The sequence below is a fragment of the Haliotis rufescens genome, unplaced genomic scaffold (genome assembly GCF_023055435.1).
Source record: "Haliotis rufescens isolate VD_foot unplaced genomic scaffold, xgHalRufe1.0.p SCAF_17, whole genome shotgun sequence".
Classification (NCBI taxonomy): domain Eukaryota; kingdom Metazoa; phylum Mollusca; class Gastropoda; order Lepetellida; family Haliotidae; genus Haliotis; species Haliotis rufescens.
The window spans coordinates 18,600,644-18,627,496 of record NW_025963857.1 but is presented as its reverse complement, the minus strand read 5'-3'; the positions used below and the strand labels follow the sequence as shown (position 1 = coordinate 18,627,496).

The following is a 26,853-nucleotide window of genomic DNA, read 5'->3' as shown; positions in this document are numbered from 1 at the left end:
CCTGTACTCGAAAAAGGAGCTGGCTTACCTATACAAACGTATTCGGCCTTTTCATGATCAAAATCAGTTTCAAACGCCGTGACACAAACTCTCTTGTTAAAATCCAATGAAAAGCCATATGAACTGGAGCACATTTACGAGACACAATATCACCACATGTTACACAATAGCGAAAGCAGGTCAACTTGTTCTGACTTATTCAAGTTACGACCATGGCCCTTTCTACATTATATCAAACAGCTTAAAAAATAGACACCAGATTATGTCTAGACTGACGAGTTGGGCCGGGTCTAGGAGCTTGGAGGTATTTACACGCTAAAGGTAAGTTGTCTGAAGCATGTAATCTCTCTCTCGTTCATTATTGTTGTTTTTGTTTAACGCCGCACTCAGCAATATTCCAGCAAAGTTCCCCACTTTTACTATGAGTAAAAATTGAGTAACATGGATACCTAGTCCAGTTGTTTGTTTGTATTTAATTACTCATCTGTGTATATGTGCGTTTGGTGGAGAGATTTTTGCTGATTTTTCTGCTTTCGTAAGTTTTAAATGTAGTTGGAATTTTAGTGTTTAAGGATATGTCTGTGTCAGGTAGAGGTTTGTCTCGTATGTATTTGTCTGGTAGTGGTGTTTGTGGTATGTGTTTTATGTATGAGTTTAAGCAAATGTTTTAGGTAAGGGGCTTATGTGGTGTTTACGTTTCTGCGTATTGTTTTGAGTTTTTTGTATGGTGATATTTTGTTATGATTGTTGGATATATATATAGGATGTTGTGCCCCAGCGATTGTGATTCATGAAACACACTTTTGAATATGGAAAGGGTCTTATCGCTTTTAGTTTTGGTTGGTTGGTGGGGCTACTGGTCTTCGAAAAAAAGGGCGGTTGGCTTTATTCGTTGAGTCAAAATATTTGGTGAGACAGTTGTTTTAGAATTCCCTTTGATTTTTTCCACAAGATTCTAGTATTTTAGGGTAATACACGTTTTCAAATGTTTTTCATTTGCTGTTCTTATATTTTCTTTATTTTTATTTCTTAAGTGTTCGGCCAATTGTAATTTTGAATGGTCTCTCTCTGATTTATTGAGAGCCTTTTTCTTAAGTTTGCTTTTCGAGCATTCTTAATTTCTGTGCTCCACCATTGAAGTGGGTGGTGTGCATGGCATGCCCTAGTATAGACGGCATGGCATGATATACTCGGAATCGTAAAATGGAGATGTTTTAGGATTTTTCGAAAGAGTTTTGTCGCTTATATGTAGATGTTGGGATACATTTGGAGGCTATTTAATGTATTATGTGGGTAAAGCTTGTATTATAGGTATCCGTGTCAATATTTTGTATGGTTGTCATGTCAATGTTGTGAGATAGTTTTGTAAGGTTCTGCCAATTTTTTTTGAAGTTGTATTTTATGAGCTGGGTGTTAAGGTCCAATGATGAGTCTAAAAGTGGAGATGGTATGATTACTGTATTAAAAGAAATTGTGATGGGACAATGGTCAATTGTCTTAGGCGTCATTATGAACGTCCCAGCACAATTTTTGGGGTAATTAAGGAAATATCCACTGTTATTGGATTTTGCAATTGACTATAGGGAAACCGAGTGGATTGACTGTCATTAAGACAAATTAAATTATTGCTATCTATCCAGTCTATTAGCATTTTACCGTATTTATCTGTGTACTTTTTTTGTGCCCTACAGTGGGTGGTGAACACTGGGGTCTCTTATAAAAAGATTCATTGGGTTTCGTGCTTGGAGAGGATATCCAAGTCAGCTATTGTAAATGATTTGGTTTAAGTATGGTATATATTTATTATTGTTAATCTTGGTTTTTAGATAGTATTTATTTCCAGGACGTCTCAGTTTGGGTGGGTATATCGATGTTATTGAAGGGTAGGGAGTCTTTGACAAAACTGCCTAGAAGTTCAGTCCTCTAACACGCATGGGCAACGCGTGACGCAAACAGTGGGACCGTAGTGTCACGTCGTGATAGCCGGACTTTTGAGATAATGAGGCATGGACATCCAGACAAATCTAGTAACAGTATTAATGATCCATAGCAATACGATTGCAGCCAGGAGCAACAAAGAACGCAACATATGCATGCGATGACAAACTGAAATGTATTTCGCAGGCACTGATCAATATCAATTTTGACTAATTATGAAGAAGAAGAATGTATTTTATTAATATGTCACACTTTGCATTTACAGTGTATACAATCATGGCAGTAACATAAGGAAAACTAGCAACTTCAAGCCTTATAAACTTTACGAGACACAAATACACGTTAACATATCAAATACTATTAAAATACAAGCATACAAGCATACACACAAAATGATTGGACTACATCGTAAATTATAATTGAGATACAACAGTGAATAATTTATATCGTGACAGGACGGAGAGTAGCAACTCTTGTTCAGAAGTTGTTTGATCAAGGTTACAATATTCAAGCCTCAGTATAGTTTCATGTTGGACGTGAAGGACATTTCCAAATTTGACGCATGAGTGACAAATGATGATGTCCGGTGCAATTCCCTATTAGACTTGTACCATATGTTCCAGTGGGTTTTTTTAAGGTGAACAATTGACTTGCCTTTGCATGCGTTTGCGACGGGTGCCGCCGGTGGGGCAGGATATGCTCACCTTTTCGCGAACACTTGGTACAATGTATCATCAATATTTGATAGTGATTCATTAACACATGCTCATGATATAGTCGGAATCATACAATCGACTCAGCTTTTAGCAGGTTTCTATTAGATATGGAAAGGGTTTTCTTGCCGTAACCTTAGGGGTCTTGGCGCACATTACCATCAGCGTTAGGTATAACTGTACTAACACCGTGCTTCCATGAAGTAGGAAGTGTTCTCATTCTAAACAAGATGAAAATAACTTAATGACAGGTTAATACACATATCATTTTTGAACGCTTCAGCTAGAATAAGATCTAGACCGACTGCTTTTCCCGTCCTTGCGTGTACAACTTTTCGCATGATGTTGTGGTTGGGTCACCAACACCATTATATAAATTCTCATAGCTTTCTCTCCAACAATTCTATTGAAATCGAAAGTTTAACCTGGCCATGTTATCACTGAAGGAACAAGGACTAAAAGTTATGTATTACTACTGTAGGCTAGAAATCTAAATCTACCTCCAGATTGAGCTTTTATTGCTTTTGATAATATGGTTGTCCCGATTCTCCGGTCCCGATAATCCTATACTACTGTGAAGTCTGGGGTTTTACTGATCATGATTTCTCTATCCTTGAAACTGTTCATAAAGTGTTCTTAAAATTGTGTCTTAAATTACGTAAGAGTACGCCCACTTATATGTTGTATGATGAAACGGTTGATATCATTGTCAAGAAACGGATGTTGGGCTCTTTTGCTGTATCCTAACATTGCCACAAAACGTTGATACACTTTCAGTGATTATTGACAGTCAATTTTTTATTTATGGGTGGAGTATCATATCATCCAATTCCGATAGGAATTGGAGCACCCCTTCACACAAACATAGCCAGTATACATGGTTTAACACATTCAACTGTTACCACTGCCACTACTACTACTACTACTACTACTACTACTACTACTACTACTACTACTACTACTACTACTACTACTACAAAAATGCAACTGGTTAATGACTTGAACTACGACTACTATTGCTACAACTACTATAACTGGGAATAATAATAATAATAATACTGTTAAAAGAGATCAACTTGGCACGTCTGTATGGTTTTATGCAATATCGTGCACAGCACGTCAAAGGACAGCCAGTATTCGTATATTCCGACGATTTCTGGTCATATTCAAATATAATCATAAAGGAAAAAACGTGGAGACATGTCGTGAGACCTCACACAAGTATCAGCACGCACGCACGCACACAGCGTACAGCAAGGTATGTTGTCATGGGAGATGTAGGGTTGGTTGGTTTCAACTCAAATAATGCTGGTTTCATCGGCGGGCGTGGGACACGAATTGACTGAATAGTAAATCAGCTCAGCGTTTCAAAAGGTAACGTTTTAATGACTGAAATGGGATTTTTATATGACTCATTTCAATTCTACCTGACATGGTTCGTCCTGTGTGAAAAGCTCCTCAATTTTATTGTATCCTTTTTATGCACCTAACAGTAAGAACGCACATCGAAATACCTGAACACTGCGAGTACACAGAATCACATGTGTATTGACATTTAAATTCACCCAGAGAGTTTCTCCCATGATAAGCTAAATACATACAGCTTGCCGGTTTGAGTGCGTATTAGTATATAGATATTGGAATAAAAAATAATAAAAATATAGTATGATGTTCATCAATGTATACGCTGTATATGTAGGCTATGTAATATCGCATCTAATTATTTACCATTTGCTTTGGAGACGACCCCCTCTTAATCTGGTTTCGAGAACAATTCGCACAACATCACAGTTGGGGATAAGTGTGATAATCAGTTGGTCACCGACTTGTGAATAAACCGAGGGGCATTTTCAATAGGAGATAATAGGACATGAGTAGTTATAACTGCTCTATCAAAATAGTACCATCTAAAGCACACATTTGGCGAACGAACATCGTTATGTTTGCAATCACCTGGAATGACTCAAAACACAGCTAATAACTTGGTGTAAATAAATAAATAAAAAATTTAGCCTCCATCTGCTTGATTAAAATAACTTCACCCCATAAATACCCTCTAATCAAGACAGAGTACTTAGTGAGCAAAGCCGTAATCTTTGAAAACCATTATACTAAATAATCATTTCAAATCTTCCATTTCAAGAAGTCATATCATGCAAGTCACTGTGTTGTAGCCTTGGACAAGGTTATTGACTCTGCTTGTCTCACTGTGATATGACTGAAACAGTTGTTGACTGTGATGTGAAATGACCATCAAGCATCATTTACCGTCTGTACATTTATGTTTTAGTGAACAGTGAGAAAATTATAAGATTATTTACATAGGATTAATTTCAAATAAGCCATAAAAAATATAAGCCCTTAAAAATTAAGAAAAGACATGACACTCCCCCCAAAACCCGAGCCCCCTCTGAATATCAAATGGTCCGTCCCTAAGTGGTTTCATTTTATTTAGGGCAATGAGTGCCTTAAGCTCATGACCATTTGAAACAAGACCACTGGAATTCGACTGTAAAATCACCATGATGAGGGTCTGTAAAAGAAGGACCAATGAAAAAATCACTGTGAAGGGGATTGAATGCCATTTGTGTTCTGTTCATTTTATTTGGATGATTAAGGGTAGTTTTAAAGTGGTCAAAAGTGTTTTGGTATAGTCTGGAGATTAGGGCAGGGTTAAGTGGAGTGTTTTCGCACAGGGATGTTTGAACAGAATGGCAGCTGCTACAAATTCTATGAGTTTGTTCATGTTGCTGTATAATGATAGATGATGATTTTGTTTTGAAGGTTTGTATTTTTTGTACAAGGAAAGTTTTCCTTGATATTGTAGTTTTGTAGGTTGCATGGCGTGGCCAGGTTTACAGGTATTTTGTATTGAAGCGACTGGGTTGGTTGAGCTAATTGGTATTAGAGTGTGAGTATTTGAGGGGATAGGGGTGGGGGGATCCTTTTGCTTTTGTTGCTGGTTATGCTAATTATTGGTTCAGTTTGACCCTGACAAAGAGACTAGAAGGAACACTGAAACGTTCTTACAAATAAAGAAAAGGAATAAATAAAGAAAAGTTGTTATCCATAACAAGTGTCAAATATTCATGCCCTTCCAACTTTTATACTGAACAACAAAAGTTCCTACGACATTGAATAACATTTAATGCAAAGTTATGTATTTTACCAAATCTGAAACAATTTCGGTTTGCAACAGATAAAAGACTCCTGTAAATTTAATTTGCCATACTGACTTCAGAAAATGCGTGATTTCATTAAAAAAACATGAACATGCCAAAATGTCGATTTACAAATCAATAGCGTGTGTGTCCACCTCTGCTTGCGATGCAAGCAACACATCTTCGTCTCATGGAATGGACCAGGCGTCGCACAAAGTCCTGTGGGATATCTGTCCATATCTGCTGGAGCATGTTTCGAAGTTCCTGGAGTGTCTGTGGAACACGTGGTTGACGTCGAAGGCGCCGATCCATCTCATCCCACATGTGCTCGATTGGTGAGAGATCGGGGAGCGAGCCGGCCAGGGGATGACATTCACGTTGTTTTGTTGAAGAGAATCCTGACCAAGTCCAGCAATATGAGGCCGGGCGTTGTCATGTTGAAAGGTTATGCCTGGGCCATGACGACGAAAAAACGATAGAACAACAGGGCCGATGATCTCGTCGCGGTAGCGCTGTCAATTGAGATTTTCCTCTACCACTATCAAACGGGTCCTCTGTCTTGCTGTAATCCCACCCCATACCATAACGCTGCTGCCCCCGAACCTATCTTCTCCCATGACACAATGATTGACATAACGTTCACCTCAACGGCGGTACACTCGAACCCGTCCATCGCTGTGGCTGAGGTGAAAACGAGACTCGTCAGTGAATAGAACTTGTCCCCACTGCATGGCCGCCCAGCGTAGTCGCTGTCTGCACCACTGTAGACGTATTTGACGGTGGTTTCCTGCCAAAATGGGACGTCTGGCGGGTCTTCTGGCGACAATCCCTGCACATCTGAGGCGGCGACGTACGGTTTGTGAAGATATTCGTCGAAGGCCAGGAGTGCTTTTAGCAGTCGCTTGGTGCTAGCTTGAATCGATTTGGTAGGTGTGTTGTTCGAATCCAGTTGTCTTGTCGATTATTGGTTACGCGTGGCCTGCCACTCCGATGATAGACTGCATTCGTCTGTTGCCAACGTTGCCATAAACACCAAATGGTGCAACATCACGTTGACTCGATCCTGCTTCAAGCATACCAATGGCTCGCAGACGCTCATTTTCGGACAGGCGTAGCATTTCGTAATGTTGAATAATTGCGTAATTTTGTTGTTTTTCTGAGTGGTTGTTGTCAGCACGATTGTTAACAATGCTTATGGTATCCCGTTAACGCACATGTATTTATACCCATTCTTGGGAAGTGAAATGCATGGGGCTTGCATAAAAGTCAACCTTTGCATGGAATGCATGCTTTTCTGTAGCAGTTGCGTTTTTGTGACTTGATTCCATACATGTACTACAATATTGAAAACCAAACTTTACTTGTCTGAAAAATACACTAAAATAGCGGTGTCACAGGAACTTTTGTTGTTGAGTATATATACCTGTCAAAGGCTTCAATAAGTAAACTAAACTAGATGTGTTACGGTTAGGCTTACATCATACTTCTTTTTATAGATTTTTTCATTTTTTGATATTTCAATACTCATACAAATACACACTCAAACCGTTAGGGTGAATATATACTCACACGCAAAAGAAACGCGAGTCGGGTATGCAGTATACATGTTATTTATTTTCAACAGTAAAGACAAGAAATACTTATAGGGCAAGATTGACAAAAAGTTGGCCGAAGACAGTTTAATGGATTAAAATGCAGATGACATAATTGTTTTTTTCCATTAGCATTGATCACTGCCACACATCTCCTGTACATTGAGTGGATCAGACGATTTGTGAAGGCCCTAGGGATCCTCCTGCACACACCCAGAGCAGCTGTGCGTAGTTCATCGGCAGTTGTAGCGACTGGGCGCACATTGTGCAGACGCCTTTGAACCTTATCCCACAGGTGTTCGATGGGGTTCAGATCAGGGCTGATCATGAGGGCTGGCCAAAGTAGAACACGGATGTTGTGTTGTTGCACAAAGGCCATGGTAGCTCTGGCAACATGGGGACGAGCGTTGTCCTGCTGGAAAATGTGTTGTTGATGCTGTGCAAAAAATGGAACAACGTGGGGTCTGATCACTTGGTCGATATACCGCTGAGCAGTGACGCCGTGTCCCCGACCAACATTCAGAAAGCACATGAGTCCAAGTCTCGCATTAAGTCCAATCCCTGCCCATATCATGACGCTAGGTCCACCCCATGGGTCCCTTTCCACAACGTTTCTGTCCGCGAAACGATCACCTCGACGACGCCAAATTCTGACTCTCCGTCTGCATGGGAGACACAAAAGCGACTTTCATCAGAGAAGATGACACGCCTCCACTCACGATGACGCTTATTGCGATGACCCTGTGCCCACTGAAGTCGTGCTTGTCGATGCCGTGGTTTGAGAACAGGACGACGTGCTGGTCGGCGACATCTGAGGTTGTTGGAACGGAGACGTCGGATCACAGTGTCCCGGCTAATGTGTCGATTATGTGTTCCTATGGTTCCTAAACCACTTGCGTTTCTTTTGCGTGTGAGTATATTTTGCTAGTCCGAGATGGGAGAAAGTTTCTATGTTAATTAAAACGTCTGGTTTGATATGCGTTCTTTCTTTTGGACAGGCACACAACAACATTGAGGGGGGTATTCACATAAGACGAACCATTTCAAGTGTAACTGAAAAGACATTATAATCAGATATCAGTCGTATTTATAACCTTTTGAAACGCAGACAGTATTCCGAGCTGAATTGTATTCAGTCGTCGCGTCGCACGCCCGGCGATTGCACCACCTTTATTTGTGTTGACAAAAGAGAACATAGCCAAATTGTTGTGAATTTCCACTCTTTGAAATGTAGCATGTTTACAACTGTGCACATGCTTACAAAATTTAACATATTGATAATAGCGGATAAGGGTGTGTCCTTGACTACTTTATTTAAATCTGTTGATAAATTGTTTCGAAAGCTCACCAAGTACATGCTGTGCTGTGCCAACACTTACTAATTCAAGTAGTCGTATATATCACACAATGACAGACATTACTGTTCATCTGTGTTTGTGCGTGCTGATACTTGTGAGAGAACGAAATCCTACACGGTTTTCCTTTCGTGAGTGAGTTAAAATTTAACGTCGCATCGGCATTACTTTAGCCATATAGCGACGAGACCATGTTAATATATTTACAATTTAGTCATGCAAAGTTATATTTTAAAACAAGTTGTGAAACATATTTGAGCATACTATATTTAAAAACAATTTATGAAACAACATTTGAGCATAACAATATCATGTATACAGTTTTTAAACACGGGCTATAGGCCAGTAACCAAAGCTAGTCTAGGGGAAGATAGGGACTTACAGTACCTCTGCCTCCTGCATGATACCCCAGCAGGATTTACGTCATCACTTTAGCTACTAGTGGTAGTAAAGAATACTAGCCCCTATTAAAAAATTCTCAGCTGTGAGTTGGCTTAAAAAACACTTGTTGATGATAGTTACATAGATTATGATAGCATTACGTGTCACACAGGGGGACGATGGTTTTCCTTTAGGGTTACATTTACATATTACTAGAAATCATCTGAAGAACCCTGGCTGGCTTCTTGTTCGTGTTGTGCATTACTAGGATATTGCGTGAAGCTAATATACTCACTCTTCCATTGACGCCCTGACTGACTTGACAACTGAACTCTCTATATGAAGTAGTAATTTTGGCAGTAGTTGTAGTAGCAACAGTAGTCGAAGTACTAGACTAATATCAATGTTTGCTATTGTTGTGGTTGTCATTATTGTTGATAATTAGTTTGTCGTGGAGTAGATGTTGTCGTTGTTGTAGTTGCAATTATTTTAGTACCTGCTGTGATTTAGGCGCATTAGTAATTCAAACGGTCCATACGACAATTCGACAATAATTGATATTAGTCACATAACCACTAACACTGCTTGATGTGATTTCGTACATATGCTTTTATTTCATGCATTGCTTGCTTTCTCATTATTGATATTATATGCAGTAACTATAAGTTATTATTTATACATAGATATCACAATCACGATCAGCTTACAAAAGATCAGAGTCACATAAAGTAGGACACAACATCTGTATACACGATTGGGTCTTACGTAACTCCAATGATTGTCTTTTCTCCTTGTCCAGTTGGTCATCTAGGGTGTTATATTGTTTCTATCTTGGTGACTGTCTTCGTCTAGCTTGTAACTGGAACATTAGAATTTCACTGTGATTTCGTCCCTGAATTGCTTGATTGGCATTACTTAGAAGTTGAAGAATGACAAAGTAGACACAATTTATGAAAACAGACGTATAACAACGGTTTAAGGATCTAAACCGAAAAGTCGCCTTTACAGTAAATAAAAAGGTTGTTATCAATAAATTGTGTTACTTTTCTACGTCCCTTATTCACGATGTCAATAAATTTGCAGAGGTTGGGGTACGAGTGTCCAATCCGTTCATGTATGAATGCCATCCTTCTACATGGTTTGTGGTACGGGACCCCTGGGTATGGATATGGATGATGCCTCTTACAGGATTTTCCACCCATTATAAATATGTACCTGTTAGGTCTTCTTCGTAGATAGAAGAGATGGATCCGCTGTCATTCCTCTTCTTGTCCTTGAGACTGGCCTGGTTTCGGCTGATGGTTTGTGTGTCTGTCTGTGGGCATGGACATGTAAGAAACACATGTCACAACTTTTGGGATATAATCGTGCATTCTTTCTCTGCTAAGGTTTCAAACAGCATAATTTCAGTCAAAAGCTATTTGATCAAGGTTACAACATTCGAGGCCTCGGTAAAGCTTTCCAAAGGTTTTATGGTAGACATGAAGACATTTCCAAATTTGAGGCATCAGTGACAAAAATGATGTTCGATGCAATTCCCCATTTTGACATGTACGCGTGTTTTCTAAGGTGAACAATTGACTTGTCTTTGAATGTGTTTGTGACGGGTGCCACCGGTGGAGCAGGATACGCTCACCTTTTCGTGAACGTAAGTTTTTGGTGGTGATTCATAAACACATGCTCATAATATAGTCGGAATCATACTATCGACTCTGCTTTTATGATTTCTTATGAATATGGAAAGGGTTTTGTCGCTTTTATTAACTAAACATACGCATGATCTATAACACGACAGGGGTTGGAATCTCACTACATAACCTCATAACCTGCGCCATGTTCCAGATTGTTGGAGCGCCCCCTTGTGTGTTATTGCTTATGAGTAATCGTTATCAATTTGGAGTTTGTCATATCTCAACATTGCAATGTGATTGTCTTCTCTGGCTTTATCTGTGAATGGTTTTAATGTGTAGCGTGTTTGTCTCACCCCATCAGTAAAGTCACGAGACATTCAGATTTTCTGCCCTTTCAGATTCTTTGCTGCACTCAAAACAGATGACTTGTGTGAGCATGAGCCAATGTTGCAAGAATAGGTCTTGGTCCGAATAGTTTGGAAGGCAATCTACAGGCGCAATGCAGTGAAAGATACTTTTCAGATCCATTGTGTCATTCATAACAGTTTGACTCGATCACACATGCACTTGACAAAACAGCCAATGTGGCTTCTGTAAGCAGTTATGTTGCAGGCAATGTTGTTACAGAACAACAAGTAAGGTGTTTAAGGAATAGAATTCGCTCTATCCACATGTGTAGTGTAATAAAGTATAGTCTTTCCCTAAATTATTATAGTTAAAGCATGTAGACGTGAAATACTTCAGGTCAAACTATACTTTATTACATTACACTTAGGGGTACAGCAACCGTTATTACTATTCTGAGGTGCCGAAAGTAAGGTTAACCATGTGTTTTATTAGAGATGGGTATAAATTCAAATCGTTTATGACCTATGACTTTTTGAAAATCCTCGAACAGGTCAAACGGATAAGCTCTTCCACGTTCTTGCCTGCATCCTTAGGGCAGGGGACCTAATCTTTAACTATTTAACAAGTTTCTAGAAACTATTTCACAGAAAATTTATGTGGATGTACCATCGTCCATGCCAGTCATGAAAAAAACCCGATGTTACCAAGGATACGTTATCACGGGGGTGGTAATTTGAACAACGTCATGTACGCAGGATAAAGTACAGCCGGCACCTTTCATCTTTTAGCAAAGCATCTTAGAATTATAGTTTATGTATAGTTTAGAGCTAAAAGATGTTTTAAAATTTTACTGGAGCTCGCTTGACGTGCGTGTTGTCACCATACCACCTGCTGGCGCTCTCTTCAAGTAGATTCAATTTATGCGCCTGACCAGTATACGATTCCCAACCACACAATCTTTGACCAAAGATTATCTGTTTGCAGTGATATATTTTGCGCATAGTGTGGTCAATTACGTTGACATTACACTACATACCTTCTTCCAAGCAGTCCACTATCCCTATGTCGAGTTGGCAGAAAAGGCAAAGGTACAGAAGAAGTCGACACCAACTAGACTCGCTAGCTCCATGCTGTCATATATCAGCAGCGGGGGTATCATTACACAAGTGAGTGAGTATTTTTGTGATGTTACACAGACGTGACATGTCTGGGTATTTATTCTATTTCCCTTCGTAGGATGGATCAAGAAGCAAAAGAAGAAACAACTGTTTTCATTAATGAGGAAAACATAAATGGAGGTGAAACAACCGACCCAGACAGATCAACCCCAACAAGGGCCAAGTGGGACCGGAAGTTGGACTTCATCTTGTCCCTAGTTGGGTATTCAGTGGGTGTGTCCAATCTGTGGAGATTCCCCTATTTATGTTTACGAAATGGCGGTGGTAAGTGTTATTTGTAATGTATATAACACGGATTTGTTTGTTGTTTAACATGGCACTCAGCACTATTCCAGCTGTATGACATTGTCTGGCGGCGGTCTGTAAATAATCGAGTCTGGGCCAGGCAGTTTCTGGGATATTGCTTAGTGTGGCGTTAAAAAACAACACATCCTTTCTGACACTCCAAACATTTACACTCTTATGTCCAGTGTTGTTGACTTGACACTTAAGAGTTGAAATAGGGTCAGAGGTTGCGTTCAAGAATATTGCTCTAACGTAACACGGCACGTGTGTGCTTACTCGTACTAGACAGGACAAATACCAGTTTTATAGTGCTAGGCAACTGAGATACCATGTCACAGTTTATCGTGTATACCCCACTCAGACACCGTATATTGACTGCTAGCCGAACAGTTCATGTTTCATCCCATTAATATTGAGTGCAAGGCAGGGATGCAACAATGACCATCTTTTATAGTATTTTGTTATGACGCGTCCATCGACCTTACACTCTTTGCAGACGCTCAATCCATGTCAACCAATATCCAGTGCATTTCTTACGACCGCAGTTGAGATGAATAATCACACATCACGTCAGTTATTGGTCATTAACACATTTCATATATAATAATAATCCACCTAGAAAACAGTGAATTAATGCCAGTTTCAGCCTCTCAGCAAGCAATATGGCACCAAGTTGCGGCCTGGCTTGGCACTGGGTGACGTAATCTGCCATCTGTATGACCAGTAACAGCCTTCCTGGGTCGTCACTGTGGGTTTTGGACAGGATGCCAGATTACCTATATACTGAGATGTTCAGTCACGACCTGGGAGACTGTCACCGGTAGATTACATCACCCAGAGGCCAACCCCGCTGCAACTGTGTGTCATACTGCGGGCTGAGAGGCTGGACGCGTATCGAGTGTCCAGATGGATGCATACATCAGTTATATCACGTGATGCAAAGAAGCAGAGGACGCAAATGAACGGGCAGTCAAATATATTGAACATGTAAAGTTATGAAATATGAGATTAGATAATCATGTTCATTTTTTGTTTGTCAATTTGAGGATATAAAATAAATCACTAAATAAACAAAAGAAATGTTAGAAAATTAATACATGACACTGTTTACAACAAGGCTTCTTCATAAGGAAATATATAGTGAGTGATGCTTAACATTTTCCAGGTGAATACATTACAAAGTTACACAAGTAACTTTGTTAAAATACTACATGGAGAAACATTTAGCATGCAGTGCACTCAAAGACAAAAGTAATTGTGATGTGGAATGTTCACTGACAAACCTCTACATGTAGTTTTGGATTTCGAGGACGCCAACTGTTTTATGAATCAGAAAGTAGACACAATTTAAGGATAGCAACTTCTTTAATTACTGCAAAGGCGACGTTTCGATATAGATCCTTTTGCCGTTGTCAAGCGAGACTGAATGATGAACATGGTACAGAATTTATATAGTAGATGGATGATTAACAGTAACAACAATCGCATATATTCTGTACCAAGATCATCTTTAAGTCTTACTTGACAACAGTATACGGATCTATACCGAAACGTCGCCTGTACATAAATATAAAAAGTTGTTATCCATAAATTGTAAATTGTCAACTTCTAAGTAATGCCTATCGAACAGAACAATCACGTCAGATACCGTCCCCGAATCGCAAAGATTTCGTACCCAGAATCTTCAGCACAGGTTTCAGACAGCAACTCTCACAGCCCATACCATACGTTGCTACATCTCGAATTCAGGCTTTCGTCTGGATTATTGAAACGCTCTTCTGAATGGGTTACCAAAACACCAGCTCGCAAATATTCAACGTATTCAAAACGTAGCTGCCAGAGCAGTAAGCCGTGCTAGAAAGTACAAACATAGTACACGTGTACAAATGCAACTACACTGGCTCCCGATCGCAAAGTGCATCAAACTTAAAAGACTTGTGTATACTAAACACTTCATGACATCGGTCCACCTTACTTCAGTGAAATCATACATCAATAGCAACCAGTAAGATCACCCAGTTCTGGTAACAGCCAGCTCGTGTTTGTGCTCCAGACCAGAACTATTTCACTTGGTGACCGATGCCTTGCAAAGGTTGGTTCAACGCTTTGGAACAATATTCCCGTCAACATCAAAAGTGCCAAAGATATCAACGAATTCAAGGCACTGTTAAACGCATTTTTAATCCAATCCGTCTACAACTCTCATTGAACTCTCATTGAACTCTCGTTGTCCACCAGACACATGCAAAAGCGCCTTGGAGCAGGTCCAATCTGGAAATTTGCGCTCTCTCTTAACTGATGACAAGCTTTTGTTATTCATCTTATGTTCAAAAATATATTGTTTTTAAGGTGCTTTTCTCATCCCATTCTTCTTCTTCCTGCTTGTGACGGGAATTCCGTTGTTTTACATGGAGATCTGTTTGGGGCAGTTTTCCGCAACAAGTCCACTATTCGTTTGGAAGTTGTGTCCTCTTTTCAAAGGTAGGATCATTTTAAATAACTTGTTTTGTAAGCCTATAACGAATCACCTATTTCAGTAAGATTTGTACCATGTTGTCTCAGATCATTATTTTGAGTGCACGTGTCCTCCATCTCCTCATTATAAAAGGCAATGGGTTATCCCAACAATAAAAGCGTTCGCTCGACACGCCAAAGTCCTGGCTTCGATACCCCAGATAAATACAGTGTATGGTGCCGATTTCTGGAGTACTCGCCATAATATTCCTGGAATCATCATAAAATACTCACTTAGTTCTCATTATTATCACCGTTGCGACTGTGTACACATGAAGTTCCTGCACATTCAATTTTAAGAATCCTATAATACTTCGTTTTCGTATCCACTATTGCAGGTATAGGATGGGGAGCATGCATTGTGTCAGGAATAACATCTATCTACTATGTCGCTGTAATAGCATGGAACATGTTTTACCTGATAAATGCATTTTATCCAACACTTCCCTGGTCTACTTGTGACAACTGGTGGAACACTGGCTCGTGTATTGGTCCTCTACATGGTAATGCCACTACCCTGAACACCAGCATGGCTGTGGATCTGTGCAATACTACACTATCTTCACTGCTGGAAGTCACCAATGTAAGCAGCGCCCTCTCCTGGAACACTTCCATGATAAATGCATCTGTAGCTGGAGAAGAGGCCAAAACAGCCACCGAAGAATTCTGGCAGTATGTCAAATTCAGCTTTGCTCCACCAGACCTTTTGCTTAGTCAGTTAGTCCGACATATAATTCCAAGTTTTTTGGCATGAAGACTTTTTTCAACTTTTACATTGTGGCATGTTGATTTAACACATTTGATAATTAAACTTGTATCTATGACCTCCTTTCTTCTAAATGACGTTTACGTCATAACGCAGTTTGTGGCATGATTTACCAGGATTAAAATTAGAACGTCTAATGCAATGTTGATGAAATGTGTCAGTGCATTCCGTGTGTATTTAAGGTACTACGTGTTACGCAAGTCTGACGGTGTGGAAGAAATGGGGAGCCTCCAGCCTCACCTGGTGGGATGTCTCTTTGTTTCCTGGCTGTTAGTCTTCCTGTGTCTCATTAAAGGTGTCAAGTCGCTGGGCAAGGTACATCCACACTTTTAGAAATAATCTTAAACCATAGTGTAATCAAGTGGGCTTTCCATAGTCATCAAGCCTTGGATAAATAAAGCGACAAAACCCTTACCATATCCAATAGAAATCTTTATGTAAAGCAGAGTCGATTGTACAATTCCGACTACGTCATGAGCATGTGTTATGAATCACTGAAAAAAACATTGGAACATATGGTTCAAGTCATAATAGGGAATTGCATGGGTCATCATTTTTGTCTCTGATGCGTCAAATTTGGAAATGTCTCAGGCGCCGACATTCGCTTGCAGGGTTTCGTAACTTGGCACGCTAAAAACCTATGATCGTTGGCTCGAATCCCGGTTCGCCCCGATTTGTTTCCAGGATGTCAGCACAATACCCGTGCTCGTTGGTTTAACTAAAGTGGCCAACGTCTGTGACGTGCTTCACTTATCTTCCCATATCAAGCTGACGCCATGATGTAACTTGAATACTGTTCAAAGCTGCGTTAGACCCAAATTACTCATTCATTCATTCATTCAAATGTGGATTTGTCGATGTTTTGAGGGTAGTTTCACAGGCAATGTACGATCATTTATCAGAAGAATTTTTTTTATCTGGTCAGGATCCTCAATGTGTGACTGAAAGAAATCAAACGGTTGCTGACAGATGGGCCTCCAAACATTAATCACCCATCGTGTCACCAAATCAGAAAAGAGACCACATGTTCCTGAATTTGAAATAAACAGTTACAATAAAAGATGAAAATCAGTTTCCCTAAATGTCCCACAATATTTCAGATGTCAGGAACCACTAACAGTTTCACTTTCCTAAATTAACACCATTTTGTTCAACTGTCATCACAAGAATGGTTGCTGTTGAAGCATATGCCACAAAATGCTCCAATAAAAAAAGACGAATCTGATGAATGTCGTTGTTCACAGAAGAAATACAACGTGGATTCTTGAAATCTCAGAAACAAACCAAATTTCATTCTGTCAAGACACACATGACTTTTCAACTGCATTTGCCACGATCAAGCATTATAGACAAATGTATCCATGGTAATTTGTCAAACATGGAAACGAATGTCATCTTAAGTTTACAATAAGGAGACAAGGGGACATGTTGGATTTCCTCATTGATTAAATCCATGTGAAATTTGGGGTTAGGTAGGTATCCGAATGGGCACTTAACAATTATGCCCCACTCATTATTGATCTTTTCTGCAAATTAATCTGAATCGTTGCTAGGATTGGCAAAATTAAACTACGGGAATTTGCCCAGACGTTCCATATAAGGTATATCGATGATCTGATACCATTAAATAATGGCCCAATAGCCAGTTCCTGTCTACTATTTTACCCACCTGAACTAGGAATAAGAAACCATGAAATCTCCTCATTCGTTTTCAACTTTCTTATACTTATCTTTCCCTTTATGTCAAGAAATCTTCCAGCAGCAGGTTCATGGTGCCACTGCTGACGCACGATTTGGTCGCGTTTTCTTGAGCCCCAGATAACAGTGATGTTAGTGATTCATAAACACATGTTTTACGAAATAGCCGGAATCGTACAATGGACTCTATCAGATATTTCTTAAGGTTATGAAATTGGCTTTGTCGCTTTTATTTTCATATGATTGAAGGTGGTGTATGGTGTACACAATGTGATATATGATTGAAGATGGAGTGTGGTACACAGCATTATATATTTTAAAATGGTGTATATGGTACATGTGATATATGATTGTAGGTGGTTTATGTGACGGCGCTCTTCCCGTATCTCCTCCTGACCATTCTGCTGATCAGAGGGCTATTGCTACCCGGGGCTGTGGATGGAATCAAGTTTTATGTCTACCCTGAATTTTCCAGACTCGCAACTTTCAGTGTGAGTTTAAATAGGACTCCAAAATAATATTGTCGAGTGGATGTATGTATTTGAAGAACAGCAATGGCGCGTCAGATTACTATGGGAGAAAACCCGAAATTAGTGATTAAGGTCTTTGACTCTTTACACATTCGTGAACAAGGATCCCCCATGAACAAGGATCATAATCAGGTCGAATCCTTGATTCGGACACACAGTCGTAGGATGTGATGCTATTTAATACCACTGAATGCTATGCCCATACATAGAGATTACTACACCAGTGTCTGTCAGATACCATTTATCTTCAAACGAGTTGATTCAAAACGTATCTAAAGAGCGAAAGGTATCTGTCAGGCACGATTGCAGTAATCTGTTCCTAAAATCGCACCTTTGTAGCATCGAATCGATGCCAATTGTCTATGCTTATGATCACAGTGGCGCGCAGTAATACATACCACTATAACACTACGGGCATGAGCGCTGTAATCCGATGTGCTGCTTCTCATAAATAATGCGACGCAATTCAAAATGGTTTCCCCCATATTTATGGATTATCAAGGAGAAGACTATACAGATCAGTTCAACTAACACGCTTGATGCCGAGTTAATAATTTTCACCTCAAAGAAATGAACGAAAATTTACAGGATGTTTACTTCCGTATGGCGTCACTACCGGTGACCGACATTTAAAAAATGGGGTGTTCACTGACAACAGAGACGGGATTTTCAGAGAAGGATTTTCGTTGATTAAGGGATTTTACATAAATGTGTCATGTAAGTAATTAGAAACAATCAGGCCATCTGCATACTGTTATTTGTTTTATATTTTCCAGTGCAACCAAGAGAATTAGTCGGAAAAGTAGATAACTAAAGTCGACGTTGTACGTGATTTTGCGTCAGTCATGGCCTCAAAGAGGACGGAAACTTTTACGATTTCTGTTGAATTTACCTGATCATTGTAATGTATATATTTGTAATTCAATAATTCGTGCTCCGTTAATTTTCAAGTGAATATTCTCAAAAGCGTGAGCAAAATGTATGTAACAATCAGACGCATGGATCTCTCAAAATAGGAGAAAACGCTAGATCTAGATTGTGTAAAATCTGAGTTTTGCTTTGTTCACATTTCAACAAGTACAGTTATATTGAAATATACGTGATCGAATAGGCGTCTCATAACCGGCATTCGTGAAACGTGAATTTGTAAACACAATCCAATATGGTGAAACGTACACGTCGGCGTTCGTGTTTAAAACATTCTGAACAATTCTAGCCATATCGGCGTTTCAGAATGACCATTAGTGATTTGATGAAAAACCGATACCCGAGATAATTAATATGCTATATTTGAAATTCGATTCTGCGAGTAAATATCCTATATTTAGATTTCTAAACACACAATGACGCCTCGAATGGTGATTTAGCGAGATTTACGATGTAACTAATTTTCAGAGGTCACTTTCAGTAATTTTACTTTGCCTAAAATGACAGTGGATGATATCACAGAAGAGGGAACTCACAACTGTGAAGTGTATTAGTGTGCGTGATGTATTTTGAATTGTATTCAACCTCGAAGTGAGGATTGAAGAGGAGGGACATATATGTCGCTGTGGCATCCAGGGGGTTTACACTCTACAAATCCATAATGATCAACAATGAATCAACACAGACGTAGGTGAACATTCGGCTGAAGCACGAGAAACCTAACAATGACTTACAATCAGGAAAGTAGTCCGTCATAATCTGACCTCAGGTCATCACCATGGAGAAGCCAATCATGTGCCTGGAATGCACACATATGTTTGATACCAGTTGTCTCAAATGGGTTTCTCAGCCACAGGTGTGTAAGAAAACCCAAATCGTTTCGTTTTTAACAATGGTATCATGGTGTAATTTGTTTGATTTGCGTACTCTCTGAGCAGACATGTACACACTGTCTAACATGACAATATGAATGCATGTGTTTCTTCATACTAGTATAGATTATATGTGTACAGGAAATCGACACATATATATTTATAACCAACGCACACGGGTATATGTCAATGTTGAATTTGATTAAAAACAAATATAATTGTGATCAAATGCATTTTTAAAAGGTGTGGATCGAGGCAGCGATACAGGTGTTTTTCTCCCTTGGTCCAGCATGGGGATCGATAATGACTATGTCTAGTTTCAATGACTTCAACAACAACTGCTTCAGGTAGGTGTCATGTTGTGCAGGTATACACACCTGTGTACGAGTAAGGGAATTCTGCATATCTTCATCTATATACACAATATTGTCATAGTTGATAGTGTGTCATCATACCCCGACAGCATGGATCGTGGCTCACAATATCATTGGGTTGTTAGGTACAGATTGGAATATTTCAAGACCGCTTTCATATTGCTGTATCATTGCTAAATGTGGTGTTCAAGAACAACGCAAAAGGTCTAGACATAGGATACGCGGATTACTCCCTCACGCACAATTATATAATCGTGAAGTTTTTTAACTAAGTTGAATGCTGTGTGCCAGTGAAGATGCATATATGTGTACACGTTATTCAACCCAGGGACACAATCATAGTCAGTCTTGCTGATGGTCTGACCAGCTTCTACAGCGGCTTTGTCGTCTTCTCCGTGGTTGGATTCATGGCCAAAGAGGCCAACGTTAGCGTCACAGATATAGCTACACAAGGTAGGTCATTTTGGCATATGTATGATATTCCAAGTCACAACACATCCTTGTAAAGATCAAATATGCTGACGTAATGAAAGTAGAAACATCAGTTCAGCCTGACACAGCTAAGAAACAACATTCAGTGTGTGTTGTAAGTCCGTTGAGGCACCAGCTGTATATTGGTAATGAAATATTGTTCTTTGGCATTGTTTCAGGCCCTGGTCTAGCATTAGTGGCCTACCCTGAAGCGATCGGCAAATTGCCTCTACCCCAGCTGTGGGCCGTGTTCTTCTTCCTCATGTTGATCATGCTGGGCCTCGACACTCAGGTGGGGTCAAACACTAACACTAGTATTTGATGAAACAAAGATTTATTATTCGACTAACATAAATATATCAGACAAACTGAACAAAATGGTCAAACAAAACATACCAAAAAACATTCCGGTAGTGTCTTACATGGGAAAATAGGCAAACAAGATATACGCCTATAGACACTCCGGTAGCGCTTTAATGGGAAAATAGACAACAAAATATACACAAATAGACACTCCAGTAGTGTCTTTTATTGGAAAATAGGCAACAAAATATACAAAATAGTAACTCCAGCAGTGTCTTACATAGGAAAATAGGCGAGCAACATATGCATAAAAGACACTCCCAAAGTGTCTTTCATGGGAAAATAGGCAAAACAATATACAAAATAGACACTCCACTAGTGTCTTACATATGAATATAGGCAAACAAAATATACAAAATAGATACTCCAGCAGTGTCTAACATAGGAACATAGGCAAACAAAATTGCAAAATAGTCACTCCAGCAGTGTCTTTTATGGGAAAATAGGCAACAAAATAGTCACTCCAGCAGTATCTTACATAGGAAAACAGGCGAGCAAAATATGCATAATAGACACTCCCGAAGTGTCTTTCATGGGAAAATAGGCAAACAAAATATATATAATAGACACTCCGGAAGTGTCTTAGATATGACTATAGGCAAACAAAATATACAAAATAGGCACTCCAGCAGTGTCTTTCATAGGGAAATAGACAAACAAAATATACAAAACATACGGTCAAGTATTGTCTAACATGGGAAAATAGGCAAACAAAAAGTACCAAATAGACACTCCGGTTGTGTATTTCATGGGAAAATAGGCAAACGAAATATGCAAAATAGACCTTTCAGCAGTGTCTAACATAGGAAAACAGGCAATTAAACTTAACAAAATAGACCCTGCGGTAGTGTCTTACATTAGGAAATTAGGGCGTATCGCTGGATGTCGGGACCGTATGTTGTGCTCCTCAACCTGTTGCCTACGGTTCTGTCACCAGTTTGACTCAACCCAAGAATTGACCGAGCTATTAATTTGGCAGTTTGGTATCGATTCCGAAGATGCACCAACCGAATATGGTTGTCTTGTTGACATGACGTCACACGTGGACGACCGGACCGTGGCAAGTTATGAGTGTTGCCCTTCTGCCCTTTAGGTCGTTGATTTTCAACAAGTCGTGACATTACGGTAGTGTTATGTACCGTTAAACAAAAGTGGTTATACATGCACTTGTACATTGTGAAGTCTTCGTGAATATCTTATGAGAAATGCATTATTTATTTCAGATTTTTCTTTTATGAAGCACAGTTACATTTTGATAATAAATACACATTAAAACAACCAACAACAGTGCATGCTTCAATATCGTCAAGCTGGGGTAGCATATGAAACGCTACTTGCTATAGATATTTAGTCACAACACTTCCTAAGGAGAAAAACAACTCGCCTGCTTGTTTCGAACAGTCACAGCTGAAAAATCAATTACTTATCAATATTAATAAATAAAGCTGCATTGCAGCCATGTGTATAGAGGTATTTTATAACGTATTCTTTCACCGATCCACGCAGCACACATTTTCATAATGCTTTAGAGTAAAGCGCACAATAACTCTTGCATCTCATTCGAGTCAAATGAATAACTCATCATTCAGATCAGGCTCAGTAAACACACGGGGCTTTAGTTTCGTTGGATCATGTCAGTGACTTCTTGTTCACATAATCAAATATTGATAAAATGTATTAAGGGGGGTCGCTACGTATTATTTTCTCTTCGTGAAAAAAGAATTTAAATAGATAATGTTGATAGATACTTTTTAAACGACATGTCGGTGGTCTGTAAATAATCAGTCTGGAAAAGACAATCTAGTGATTGACATCATGAGAATAGGCCAACTCAGTTGGGATATCATGACATGCAATCAACCTTGTCACCGAACCTGATCACCCGATCCGTTAAGTCGTCCCTTATAATTACGACAAGAATAGTTGGCTGGGGACATACATTCGGACCAGGAATCCCTATGGGTTCCATCTAGCAGTGCCTGCATTCCCTGGATATAACATGGTACATGTATGTTATGTGCATGACATCGACCACTAGCCCATGAATATAACAAAACCCCAAATTCAAAACTCAAACATATAACGATGATACCATCTGTAGTGACACACACTGTTGTCTCATTCAGTTTATCTCCTGACACCACCACAGACATACAGTGTTTGTGTTTGCAGTTTGGGATGGTTGAGAACCTTGTAGCCGGCATAACTGACGCCTTTCCACGACGCCTGAGCAAATACAGGACTTTAGTCACGGCTGGCGTGTCTATGACCTTCTTCCTACTTGGCCTTCCGATCACAATGAATGTGAGTCAACTGAAGGGCGTGATTAACAATTTGAAAACTTACTTCAAAGCGAGACAATAGTACATTATTCTAGATCTCTAATTATCACATACTGGGTATGATAAAGCCAATGGCAGAAAACAGAATCCGTTGAGGAAATGAAAGGGTATATATGCAAATTTAAGGTCAGATATGTACCTTTCAGTGTTTACATACAAACAGATCTCGCCCTAGTCTATCGACGATCGAGTCATGATTAACATTAAGTGACTCGGATAGTTGCTCACAGTCCAATTTAAATGTAATTCAGATAAGTCAGGTCAATGTGACTGATTATGAAGTATAACATGAACGACTATTACAGTAGAGTTTTTTTCCCGTGTCAGTTGACTTGAGGATGTTTTTAGAGGCAAAATATAAAAATTCCCCATAAATTTAATTATGCGACTGCAGTTGGGGAAAATGACCCCCAGGTTATCGCCCCTGTGTAATCACTCCCAAAAGTTTACCTGTCTTGTGTTGTGTGATTGAATTTCAATACGTTGTCGTAGAAAACCAAAATCCGACACGTAGACTATATCTATTTGAATATTCACTCTGACGCAGTTCTTATTCTGAATGATTTGAGTCTCTTCGTCATATTTGAAACCTGTATTTCCAGGGAGGAATCTACATCTTCCAGTTGATGGACTGGTTCACGACAGCATTCTGTTTGTTTGTCTGCTCCTTCCTGGAATGTATCGTAATTGGTTGGATTTATGGTAAATATTTGAATATGAACTCACGTCCAAGGATTATTCGTTACATCAGTCACCATGGGTGCATTACAGTTCCATACAAACAGAACAATGCTTCACTCATCTGCTTGTGTTATTTCTGAAGTTCATTCATCTTGTAATAAACCCTCGCAACGAAATTTATTACAAGTAATTTTGGCTTTTCCAAAAAGTATCTTTGTATCTACTTCTACCAAATGCCATTGAGTAACACATTTGGTACATATCATGACACAGCCAATTTTAGAGTCGATGTTAATTCTACAGGCATGCAACTTGCATGGATCATGACAAATCTTACTCCTACTCCTTCAAATACAGATGGCATGTGAAGGTTATAGGTTTTTGTGAAAAACAGTCAGACTTGCGCAGTCCTGAGATGTGGTAGTTGGTAGCACCTCTGTCAAGATAACAAAAGGATGGGTATAACAGTAACCTTGAGTGTGTTGTCTGATGTGTCTGTAGTTTATGTGTAGACTTTCTTTATAACAACAGATTACGTTGTACAGTACTGTTTCATTTGATTCACGCCTGCAGTTGTAGATTTACATCAACTTCATTTGTTAGAATGAAACGTTTACCTAACAACTATTGCCAGGTGTGGACAGGTTTAGCCGAGACATAGAACTGATGTTGGGGAGACGTCCTGGGATCTTAATGAAGTTCTGCTGGTGCATCTCTACCCCGCTCATCATGTTGGTAAGAAAAAAAAAGAAAAAGGTTTTTTTACCTAATTCTCTTTTGTAACACGATTATGACAGTGTTATCGAGATTTCTGTCGTCAACGTGAGCGCCTATCTTGACTTAGTGTATATCATGTTATGCATGTTACAGACCATCTTCATCGTCACGTTGAGTGCCTATCAGATGCCAACCTACGATGGGTACACATATCCAGTGATAGCTCGTGCCATCGGCTTTGTATTCGCTATGCTGCCTATCATTCCTTTGCCTTTCTTCATGGTGCTGGAGCTGAGCAAAGCCAAGGGCACGTTGTGGGAGGTGAGCTACCCGAGACGTGTGTGTGTGTGTGTGCGTGCGTGTGCGTGTGCGTGTGCGTGTGCGTGTGCGTGCGTGTGCGTGTGCGTGTGCGCGCGTGTGTGTGCGCTTGTACTAGTCTAGGCTAATGCCGACTTTATATTGCTTGCCTACTGAGATACTATGCTGCAGTTTAACATGAATACCCCACACATACACAGTATACCAACTCCCCATAATGCGGAGCACCAGCTACCAAGGGTAGACAAAAATGCAAAAAATGCAAAAACATCAAATAAAAACACCTTGCAATAATATCATTATTGTTTCAGATCATTGGTATGTTTAACAGTATGAAAGACGTTTTTCCAAGCACCTTTTGAGACCTTCTGATAGTCGGTCACCAGGGACTTCCTTGTATATCTGTAATATTCGCAGTAAAAAACGAAATACTCTTTATTAATTATTATTGCATACACACAAATAGTTGTTACCAGGTGCCAAAATAGGAGAGCCTGCACAAATATTTCACAGTAAATATACCTTTAGAACTTTAACATATTCCAGATAATTTCTTAATAAACAAACATTTTCAAGAAAATCAGCATCAATGACAGCAAAGTATATATTGAGGGTATGAAATGTGGTGCCTGGTTGAATTGTACTGGCCTAAAATTTCTTCACCTTTCTGATTGACATATAATTCTGACATCAAAAATAAGTGTTAGTCAACAGTGTCCAATATAGATTAATCGCATTGATTACACAAGTTAAAATATCAATAAAGTGTTCACAAATAATTGAGCATACTTTATTTACTTTGGGGAAATATAAAATGCACTTACTCTCGACGCTGGGTAAAGTCATATTTCTTCCAAGATGCTAAATTCGATCTGATCATTGTTTTGCTACAGTTAATAACTGTAATCATTGAATTCTTCAGTTTCTCGAACTTCTTCTGTTTTACCAACTATATTTTTAATTTTCTGTCATTTCAGAGATTCCTCTTCACATTGCGACCTGCTTCTGACTGGAAACCATCAAAGAAGAAGTACCAGCATGGTTATAAAACTGAAGGTCATGAATTTGTTCTGCCACTGAAGTCTCTGTTACCACGTCGAACACATGTTCGCCAAAAGTGAGCATTCCATTGATGCGCATATCTTTAATGAGGAATTCACTATCATTACACGTCAGAAACTGTTTTAGAATATGCTTGTAATTTGATACATTAATGGCTTTCATCTGTTGCCTGCGACAGGTGAATAATGTAAAACTATTAATTAAAGTCGTTTAGTTATATGTGACTTTGTTGCGTCTTTAAAGTGATTGCGTGAGTGAGTGAGTGAGTATGATTTTACGCCGCTTTTGGCAATATTCCAGCAATATCATGGCGGGGGACACCAGAAATGGGCTATGTACCCATGTCGGGAATCGAACCCGGGTTTTTGGCATGACGAGCGAACGCTTTAACCACTAGTCCAGCCGACCGCCCCGCGTTTTTATATCTACTTACATATTGCCTGAAAACTGAACTACTGATTCGAATGTATCGTTGAGGTTTAGATGGGGTTGCATCTGAATGCAACATCTAATCACAATGGAATTTCATGAATGCATGACTTGTACGTGATGCGCGTGCACTGAGAAGCTGTATGTGCATACAGGGGAACTCACAATCACTGATGAGTTTGAAGTAATTTCAAGCTTCAAAATGCC

General features: G+C 39.4%; 1 protein-coding gene across 3 annotated transcripts; it reads left to right on the top strand.

The window, feature by feature from the left end:
• Positions 1-169: 169 nt before the first annotated feature.
• Positions 170-26,434, top strand: LOC124137994 (sodium- and chloride-dependent glycine transporter 1-like). 3 transcript variants are annotated; one of them, XM_046504494.2, is made up of 14 exons: positions 170-321; positions 12,356-12,561; positions 14,932-15,063; positions 15,435-15,768; positions 16,045-16,177; positions 17,917-18,051; positions 20,133-20,236; positions 20,592-20,716; positions 20,914-21,026; positions 23,270-23,401; positions 24,042-24,141; positions 24,755-24,855; positions 24,991-25,158; positions 26,133-26,434. In XM_046504494.2, exons 2-14 carry the CDS (start codon positions 12,357-12,359, stop codon positions 26,274-26,276), a joined length of 1,926 nt encoding a protein of 641 aa, XP_046360450.2. In that variant the 5' UTR covers positions 170-321; position 12,356; the 3' UTR covers positions 26,277-26,434. The 3 variants fall into 3 exon arrangements, with proteins under 3 accessions (XP_046360450.2, XP_048253620.1, XP_046360451.2); XM_048397663.1 differs by lacking the exon at positions 12,356-12,561 and adding an exon at positions 12,104-12,289 and having other exon boundaries at positions 179-321; XM_046504495.2 differs by lacking the exons at positions 170-321; positions 12,356-12,561 and adding an exon at positions 12,200-12,285.
• Positions 26,435-26,853: the final 419 nt, after the last annotated feature.